General features: G+C 40.3%; 1 protein-coding gene across 1 annotated transcript in view; it reads left to right on the forward strand.

The window, feature by feature from the left end:
• The first annotated feature begins 1836 nt into the window (after window positions 1-1836).
• The window catches only part of LOC104967720 (apoptotic protease-activating factor 1-like), a 26946-nt gene continuing 18026 nt past the window's right edge, over window positions 1837-10756 (forward strand). The window contains exons 1-3 of the mRNA XM_010797237.1: window positions 1837-1919; window positions 2447-2817; window positions 3614-3760. Of these exons, the coding sequence (XP_010795539.1) occupies window positions 2806-2817; window positions 3614-3760 (159 nt within the window). The 5' untranslated portion in view covers window positions 1837-1919; window positions 2447-2805. The remainder of the gene's footprint in view (window positions 1920-2446; window positions 2818-3613; window positions 3761-10756) is intronic.

Raw genomic sequence — 10756 nt, forward strand, 5'->3', positions numbered from 1 at the left:
ATGACTTTTTATCTCATTATTTCACTTTTTATCTCATAATGTTCGACTTTTTTATCTCACCTTCACACATGTTATGTAACTTTTCAATGGGGAGTCGGTCGTGGTATTTTTTTCAAGTGGGGCAGAACTGGGCTTCCCTAAAACATGTAAAAACCTTTTCGCTGTGTTTGGATTTTATTTACATGTATCATGAAACGGAACACATTTGTGTGTGCATGAAAACACAGTGTGGATCCGGAAATACAAAGTGTGAATCCTTCTGTGTGCTGTGTGGTATTATCGGAGACTGTTCTGAGCCGATAGAGATGTAGAGCAGCTGTCCCGAGTTTCAACACGGGAATTTGGAATTGCGGTGTAGCACTTCCTGTAGCGAGCAGCCACTGCAGCGCAACCTGGCCTTTGTCAGAGGATTAGGTGGGACAGAGAATGTGTGTTTTAGGGATTTGGCCAAAGATGATAATTGGTTGTCCGTGTGTGTGTCGACGACGTACGTACGTACGAGACGAGACGAGTAGTGTGTGTGTGTGTGTGTGTGTGTGTGTGTGTGTGTGTGTGTGTGTGTGTGTGTGTGTGTGTGTGTGTGTGTGTGTGTGTGTGTGTGTGTGTGTGTGTGTGTGTGTGTGTGTGTGTGTGTGTGTGTGTGTGTGTGTGTGTGTGTGTGTGTGGTAAGATGCAAGTCACAGAGTCAGTGCTCTCCAGACCGAGTAGGGCATCGGTAGCTCACACAAACATAGAGTCCCTGCTCTCTATTGATCCAGAAGTCAAACCTAAAGCGAGTGTCTTTGTTGAGCATTACAAAAAGATGGAGACTTCTCCGTTCCTTTTCCTCCACCTCTATTTCTCTGCTTCCTCTTCTCCTTTCTTTTCCTACTGACCTTCACATGAATGGGACTTTGTGTGCAGACAGAGTTAGCCCGCTGCCAAATGAAGTGTCTAATTATGAGCTGTGTTATTTTCTGTGCGGCACAGAATGTGACCAGGGTCAGGAAGGAAGGCAGAGAGAGAGTGGAAGAGGAAGAATGGAGGAATATAGAGAGACACAGAACACTAAGAAGGGAATTCAAAAGAAAGTGAGAGACAGAAAACAACAGAGTGAGAAAGCACTCATTAACAGTTTCATTATTGTGATGCAGCGTTCTAGCAACAGTAACTCCAATTTCGCACAAATATTTGTCTTTCATTAGATTTTTTAATTAGTGATGACTGGTGAGTACAGAAATACAACATATTATCAACATATAAAGGCGTTACTGTCATACAGTATGGCAATGGAAATCATCCAACAACAACATATATATATATATATTAGACATCAAATAATTAAACAAAATAAAAAATAATGAAAAAAAAGATTGACTAAGAATAATGTGAAAGTATTGCAAGAGAAGTATACTATATGCATGTAAAATAGAATAATATGAGCTAAAAATATAATTTAAAATAAAATACTGTACACTTAAATAAAATACAGCTTATTGTAATAATATGTAAATATGTGAGATGCAAACAGGTGAATGGTATGAAGTCGTGAAGGCAGTTATTCCCCGGTCAACACTGCTGTCTTCATTTATATAATCAGACTTAACCAACAGTATAAATAACTCAAAGACAACAGAAACAGTTATTTGAGTCGTCTTCTAAATGCCTTCCTCTTAAATAAGAAATGTTTAGGCTAATATTGAACTATTGCAATGTGAAAAAGGCAGATTTCTACACTAACCCAAGTCATAATGTATACATTGTCATTTATTTCTTCTTTTCAGTCTCCATAATGCTTTATGTTATCCTCCCAGTTGTGGCACTGTGAGTCGTGGCAGTGCGTCCACACGCTGAGCGGCCACCAGGACTGTGTCCGGAGCTGCCGGTTCTCCTGGGACAGCCAGCGCCTCGCCACGGGAGATGACAACGGAGAGATTCGGGTGCGTGTTCCGACGGTTCATTATTTCCTTAACCTTTGCATTTCTCACTAAGGGTTGCTGATCGAGGAATTCAGGTCCATTAGCGAGCTGATTCTGCTGTCAGTGTCTAAGTAAAAGAAAATGTAGAAAATGGGCAGCAGAACCTTTTAGAGGAGAGTAAGGTCATTTGCACTGAAAAAACGGAAAGGTTGACTTTCAATAAATGTATTACGTCAACAGATTTCACATTTAAGCTTTTTGAAATTAATAATATTAAGTGCTTTTTATTGCTTTCAATACACAGTTATGTGAAATCTGTTGAAGTTATATATTTAAACTAAAGTCAACGTTTTTTCCGTGTGCCCCAGGATACACACGTGAGTTCAAACACACGTTGCCCGTTGCAAAACATCCAATTTGCCGTGCAACATACAAAAACTCAATTAGAGCAGTCGACATGTCTTCCAGAGATCAGCCCGTAATTAGAACTCATCACTCATTTAGAGAAAGTGCTTACTAATGCATCATGATCGCTGCTGTGTGCACAGAAGAGGGCGAGATGAAAGGATGGAGGCAGGGCTCCTCCTCCTCCGCCTGGGGAGCGAGAGATTGAGGAGGTGCAGGTTGTGTGAGGATGTCTGGATGAAGAGAGCAGGAAGAGGAGGAGATGTCTGACAGTGGGAGGTGAAGGAGAGAGGACTCCGGCTGCCAAACATGGACCCAAGAGGCTTCGGAAATCTACAGTAAATGAAAAGTGTGGCTGTGTGAGAGGAAGATTCTTCATCCTGCAGCCAACGAGGGGTTAACGCCCTGTGGTGGCCTCAGCTGCTCTGCCCCATTATCCAGGAATGGACGACTCCATCATATCCAATTACATAAAGCACACTGAAATCTCACCCCTGTTTCTATGGAAACAAATGTGAGTCATTCAGCACAAAAAGCATGCCAAGTGTTAAATATAGCTGTACGTGTGATGTGTCATTGTCAAATGGACATGGCATGTGACCAGTTGCATAACAGCTGCAATCGACATGATGTGACGCTACAGTGATCAAACCATCGTTTCATTATTATGTAGGGCGTCACGGGTAGATTAACACTGTATAACACTCTTCATTTCTCGCTTTATTGAGTTTGAAGCCTCGTCTTGACCTTTAGAGACAGAACTTTGTCAAAAAATGTTTTAGATCTTCATAAAATATGGCTTGTACTTGTTATCACGTGACCTGACAGACATAGACATAAGCTAGCATAAATCCAAAGAAATGTAATTATCCCTTACAATGAAATTGATGTAGGTGCCGTCTTGTGTGTTTTAACCCTCCGGTATCACTCTGGACATTTTTGTCCTGAATGGCTAATCAGGGTAGTACATTTTAAATCTGACTATAAATGTATTATATGGAAAATAACTAATTTTCTCAGTTCTTTTGTTAAAAACAAACAGTGATTTCATGTTTCAAAAGGGAATTTAAAGGGTTAAAATCCTGAAAATGATTCAATATTTGATATTTTTGATTAGGACTGAAGTTGCTTTAAAGTTTGAACCAAAAAAAGCGGTGGAAAAAATATTTTAAGATAATGTTTTTAGCAGTGGACATTTTTGTCCCGAAATGACTAATTAGGGTAGTCAATTTGAATGATACCGGAGTATGGCATCTTTGTTGTTTATAAGTGATATTTATTTGATGCTTGGTGTATAATGTCCACCACAGCTCTGGAGTATCAAAGACGGCTCTCTGCTGAGGATCTGTTCCCGGGACGGTAAGGACGCCATGGACTCTCTGCACGGAGGCTGGGTGACCGACCTGCACTTCTCCCCTGACAACTCTCTACTGGTCTCCACTGGCGGATACATCAAGGTACGTGGACTCTGCATTCAGACACTTCTTTTGGGAAGTGGAGGTGGAGTTTGTAGGCAGATATCACCATGGATCGATACTGTGATATACACGTGCGCTCTCCAATTTACGACCACGACACTCTTGTTACAACAGTGTGTGTTTGCAACACGGTCGAAAACGGTTTGCTCACACAGACTCAATCACCCGCACCTGTGCCGGTGAGGTCAGCTAAATACCCTGTGCCCAATTGCGTCATCCAATGCTCACAAACAACATCAAAAACATACAAATGGGCAAAACAATATGTATTACATTTTTTGCAAATGTAGGCCATTTGCGATGTTATGCCTTCATTAGAATAGCAACAAGCAGATGAAAGAAAATAAAATGGTAAGAGTGATAGGAGATAATATGAAGCCTGGACATTTTGAATATTGCAAATACAATTTACATTTTGGTTACAATTGCTTTTTTAAATTTTGTTTGTGAAACTCTTTCTCGAGATTATTTCGGAAATGGCTCTCATCCAGTTTTGATGACCCCTAGACAAGCAGGGTGCAAACAAATATATCATCTTTTTAACGGCATTTAGAAAAGTTTTTTCACTATTCACCAACATCTGGTATTAAATGGCAAAACTAAAAGTACTATTCAACAACGACCTCTCAGTTTACGACTGTATTGTATCTACTTCACCAGAATGTTAGCACTGCATTATGAAACAGACTGGAAGTTGGCACCTAAACGCTCCGTGTGCCTCTCCCTGCCCCGCTTAAACTTGAGTACCGTATATACTGTACACATAAAGCCACCTCTGCAGAGTTATGCAGCCTAATTCACTCGGCATGTCTATTGCTTTTTCAACAATATATCCTTTTGTATGTGAGAGGGAGAATTAGTAATTGTGATTTTTGTAGAAACAACAGAAAAATTCCCCCAACATGAACCATTGTTACTTTATATAGAGAAGCAATGCAGTGGTGCAGGTTCACATATAAACACTCAATACCTGAGGGAGTCATATCGATGCCTCTTTGTGACGTGTGTGTGTGTGTGTGTGTCTCTCTTTCTTTCTGCCTTTACTTTGACAGGATATGGGGTCACAGAGCGGACAGTCTCAGCTGGGCTCTGATTGGCTATTTGCTGGGCAATGATATAATCCTCGAGGGAGAGCAGTTTGATCGATGAGGCTTTATATCTCAGATTACTCCTGATGGTGTGTGTGTGTGTGTGTGTGTGTGTGTGTGTGTGTGTGTGTGTGTGTGTGTGTGTGTGTGTGTGTGTGTGTGTGTGTGTGTGTGTGTGTGTGTGTGTGTGCGCTCACGCGCCTTTGTGTGTACCTGCCTGTGTGGGTCGACAGAGATGTTGAAGGCAGTGGTTCAGCTTTTTATAGACGGATAGCCAACAACACACCAGATTCATGTTGTCATGAACATAAAACCTGGAAACAAGCTGGAACATAATGAGAGTAGCTTGTTAACTTTATTCTGTTTTAAAAAAATATATTTTATAGGATAAAGCAAATTTATACTTAGCTAGAGTTACACATGCAGAGAAAACGCTCCCTGTAGGCTCTTAAAAAGAAAGATGAGGTGACATGACATCATATGTGAGAAAAGAGACTTAAAGGTTAGAATGTACTGCTTTTATTACAGAGAGGAGTGTTAGGTGGAACTTGAATCAATGCAAAGCAAACGGATTTAGAGATAGCAGGGAGCGTGTTTGGCTGAATTCCTGATTGTCTACTTAAAGGACTGGCAACAATGTTTTAAATTGGATATACAAAGATTTACTGCAAAGATCTGGAAGTAATTGCAGTAAAAAAGTATTTTGAGCTCAAATATTTCATGAAACCTCAAGGAATAACATTTGAGGAAATGGTTGCTTTTTGTTGAGTTAGGTGCACCCTAAATATACATTTAGACTCTTAAGTTAGTTAGTTAGTTAGTTAGTTAATGTAACATCTACAAGGGAGACCTTATCTTATTTTTCCAAAGTGAATTGATTAGATAGTATTTAGAAATTGAGACAAATGATTACATGTGGTGTTTCCCCTCTGCTTTGCTTTTTATCACAGCTTTTATTTTTTCCGTGAATGCAATATCCCAGGAACGGCTTTAGGGCATTTTTCACATTTGGCAAATACTTCAAGTGTGAGTCAAGGAAGAACTAATAAGAATTCGGTCAATGTCACTCACAAAATGAGTTTCTGGCAATAACTCAAGAATTCACACTTCAGTCTAAATAATGAGGTGATGACATTTTGGACAGAAATGGATGTAAAGGGCAACTTGACCGGTTGGAGTAAGTCTATGCAGTTATATTACAGAATGGTAACTGTTTTACCCTTCTTTTTTTTTACTTTAACAGACATCAAACCAAGCTTTTCTTAACATGAAACTCCACTCAGACCAAATGATTTGTTTATCAGTATACTTCACAGACGGGGCTGCTCATCAGCCTCTCACATCACCATGACAGTCATAATTACTCTGGGAATCGGCTAAGAGATCACTCCATTACTCTATTTCACAACGTTTTTGCTCGCTCTCTTATCTCCAGCGAGGCGTGTTGACTTGATGGATCAGCGTGGGGGTGTGAGGAGTAGAGATGGATTATTATGGCTGCCTGTCATAAAGGGTGATCCCCCCCAGAGCCGCGAGCTTTGATTAATGAATCGTACCGCTTGTCGGCCGGACAACCATGAGAGGCCGTTCTGTCCGTCACTGTAACTACAATGACAACCTCTCATGACAGATATTACAGCCTGCAGAGTGAGGGAGGGGGATAATAATCTTACTGTCTATCTGCTTTTAATGATTGTCGCCTGGGACAATATACAGCAAATGTCTCGAAACTAAATCTTGGCAATTAGACTCGGGCACAGAACTTTAAACAGACGTGTTGATTAGTAAGTTAATATAAAAAATCCCTGCTCATCCCATAGCTGTTCCTTGTGTCTGAGTTTTTGGGTTGACAATGCAAAGGAAATGGTGTTCATGAAGCAGTGTGATCAAATCAAATATTTACTGAGGTCTTCATCGAACCGTTCCAATTATTTCTTCTTGGAGAAAGGCTCAGCAATCATCTGGACTTCCTCACAGGGGCATTTGGTTTGTGTTTATCCTCAGCTGGTGTAAGAGAGAGACTAGGAGAATAGGAGGATAGGAGGATTAGTTGGATTGTATTAAATGTGCATTTGGATCATAGACTGATTGCTATTGACGTTTGGCTTGAATTCCATGAAAGCTCTGAACAATGGCTTTGCTGAGCGCTACACACTTCTTCTTCTTCTTGGGAAGTAGAAAGTAGTGGTTAGGAATGCATTTCCACTACATAATCTGATCAATTATACTTAATGTGGATATACAGCATAGCATCTTTATCATATAAACAAAGCTGCTGTTGACCTCATATTTCTGCCGATGTGCAGTAGCATTCACAGACGGGATGAAAGATATTCATGTAGCAAATCAGATCTATTGTTGTGCTTCTGCTTCCAAGACTTGAACTAAAGAGGACCTTTGTAGTGTGTTATATAGATTTGAGTGCATGTAAATGGTCTGAAAAGGCTAAAATCCCAACGTTCACCACACTGGGAGTTTCTCTCACATACTGTAAAATCACGTCAAATCTTTTGGTTTTCCAAAGCTCCAATGCATTGTTTTGCATACAGAAGAAAAAGCAATAAGTATTAAACAAATCGTGGCAATCTGTTTTAGGGACGTCTAATCTTTTGGTTTTCCCTTGTTTTCCACTTATCAGTACATTTAGATTTACAATGTGTCAAAAATATTATGAATATTGAAAAGTTCTTATCCATAACAACATATAAAGGAGACATCTCAGTGTCATATCAAATACAAAATTCAAAGCTTGAAAAATATTCTAAAATGTTGATATTCTATTTGTTCCTATGGTTGGAGAGATGCTGTGTTACAGTTTTTCTCGATTGCTAACACACGTTTTTTTTTAAATTGCTCAGTTTCTCAGAACACTAAACACAATTCACAAAACCACACACCCAAAGTGCAAAACACCTAATTTCTCCTGCTAAATAAAGAACTGCACTCAAAACTACATAAACAACTTTTGCACCAAATATAACACACTTCATTCATAATACTGGATTATTTGACCACCCAGCTACACACTGCTGAGCATCATCTAAAGCACTTTCATCTTTTATGGGCTATGCTCTGTACATAGAGGTTTGTGCAGAGAAAGATTGCTTGAGTTTACAGAAATACAGTAAATGAAGAAATACAAATGAGTTGTCGAAAACAAATCACATTTTATTCAAAAATCACATTGTGCAACAAGCATCTCAGCACATAGTTACTATGCTTCGGATCTCTCTCTCTATGCATTGTTTGCCAAAACCCAGTTTGTAACTGCTGCTAACTGTGCCTCATTGAAAATCCTTAACCTTCCACCTGCACCTCTTTGTTTCTCAGTCCTTCAGATAAACAACAAAGATATAGTGGTTGGTCAGTGTCTGTGTTGCATAAAAGTAAGTTTACCACAGTCTAATGTGCAGAATGTTTGTACAGTTATAGTATGCCAACAATTCAATTAAAGTAATGAAGTAAATAGGTTTCACACAACAGATATAAGCACCGATATATCATGAATTATGCAGAGCTACAAACTGGTAACTAACCTGTTTTCAAGTCTAAGTGTCCGGATTACAGTAAATCGGCTTAGATTAGGCTGAACCCTCTGAACATCCTCTCCCTCCAGCTCTACATTGGTGTTTTTGTACATCTACAAAAAGACCTCCACTGGCTTCCTGTCTCCCATCGCATCAACTACAAAATTCTGGTCCTCACCTACAAAGCACTCCACCATTTGGCCCCCCCTTATCTCACAAACCTTCTCACTCCCACGGTCCCTCAGATCCACCGCAGCCGGACTCCTATCCATTCCCACATCCACACTCTGCAGCTTTGGGGACAGAGCCTTCTCAGTGGCAGCTCCTAGGCTCTGGAATTCCCTCCCCCAAGATCTCCGTGACTCTGAGTCCCTCACAGTCTTTCAGTCCTGCCTCAAAACACATCTTTTCAACTCTGTCTACCCATAAGCCCCCCTCCTCTCAATCAACTTCCTCTTGACTGCCTTTTTATTTTTGTATTCACTATACTTACTTGTTTGCCTGTCCTTGTTTGTCTACCCTCCCTCATATTGTAAAGCGTCTTTGAGTTGTGAAAAGCGCTATATAAATAAAATGCATTATTATTATTATTATTACATCTACCTCTCATTCTTCCTCCTCTCACTCTCACCCCACCTCTTCCTCCTCCTCTCACTCTCAGCCCAGCTCTTCCTCTTCCTCTTGCTCTTGCTTCCATGTTGGCTTCCATTGTTGCTGTAAGAAAGTACTCACCTGTGGTATTTGTATAGGGCTAACATCCTGATTGATGAGCCAACAATTATGCTATCAGGTGTTTGGTCAGGTGGAACGTGTTTCTTGATTATTGGTCCATGTGTGAGGCATTTTGAATATCAGTGTTATGTATGTGCTAACACGTGGCTTTATCTCAGATTCCTGTGTCTTACGTGGAGAAACGTGTGCAGTGGTTTGCAAAAAGTGCCATGTTGATTTGCAAATTGTGTGAAAAGCTGGAAACGTGTTTTGGAGATTTGAGCCGAGGTTTTGCTCTTTGAGTGTCAGTTAAAATAATTGTGCTTTATGTATAATTTTAGTGTGTTAGCAATCGAGAAAAACTGTAAATATGTTCTGGTGACGTGAGATGGAGGATTCCCACATTAGATAGCACAATAGCATATAGCTCTAAGTGCCAATGGATTGTTTTGCATATACATAAGAAAAATAAATAAGAATAAAGACAATTGTGGTAATCTGTTTATTTGCAATTACCTGCTAAATTAAAATAATCTGGATTATATGTTAACATTAAAACACCCCTTAAGCATTGTTTGTGTAATTACTGCATTCATTATTTTATTGATTGCCATCTAGATCCATTTAAATGGCTCCATTTCCTTGGAATACACCATTCAGAAAAGGCGTCTACATCTTTCCTTGCAATAGTATATTTGAAGTACCCACAAATCTTCACAGCTGTGACTGTGTTCTCTAAATAATCAGCTCGGGGGAAAAAACAAAACAGAAGAGAGCAGAGGAGGCATGTTATTCTCAACGTGATGTGATTGAGTTTCAGCGATCAGATGCTCTCTCGCAGCTCTGAACATCTGAAGCCTTTCTTCAGAATGAGTCAGTGTGCGGCTACTGAACAGGATGATGTTGTTATCGGTGGCGTAAGAGCAGGAGAAGTGACAGCGGGTGATGTCTCCCATGGTTCTCTCTACGTTGATGCGTTGATATGATGCAACTTGAGCAGTCCTTATTGTTTGCCTCTTTCTATCTGCGGGTCCCCGTGTAGACGCGATGTTCTCCTATTTTTCCCTGTGGTTGTTCACACGTCTTTGTCAGTACTCCTGCCTTAATCATCTCTCAAGATCCTTTTTCTGTCTTTGCCTCTCGATATGTTTTATCACTGTATGTCTGTGTGAATGGTGTGTGTGTAATTAAAAGCAGCGGGTTGTGTGACGGGTATATGTGCTTGTCCAATCCCCTGTTGTGTGTACCTGAGTGTTTAAAATTTCTTATGCTTCCTATCACACGGTCTTCACTTCAAATACCAAACAAAACACAACATGTGGGCTTTTATTGGAGCATTTGGTTGCAAAACTGTAAGCTGACGTGTGTGTGTGTGTGTGTGTGTGTGTGTGTGTGTGTGTGTGTGTGTGTGTGTGTGTGTGTGTGTGTGTGTGTGTGTGTGTGTGTGTGTGTGTGTGTGAGATGAAGTGGTGTGGTGCGAGGCTGTTACATACTTCCTACACTGACTCCCATCAGTCCTCCTCCTGCCAGGAAATGCTGTACCTGTCTCACACCTGGCCTTGACACACACACACACACACACACACACACACACACACACACACACACACACACACACACACACACACTCTCTCTCTCTCTCTCTCAAA

This window comes from Notothenia coriiceps, unplaced genomic scaffold (genome assembly GCF_000735185.1).
Source record: "Notothenia coriiceps isolate Sejong01 unplaced genomic scaffold, NC01 NC01_scaffold00037594, whole genome shotgun sequence".
In the NCBI taxonomy this organism is placed as follows: Eukaryota; Metazoa; Chordata; class Actinopteri; order Perciformes; family Nototheniidae; genus Notothenia; species Notothenia coriiceps.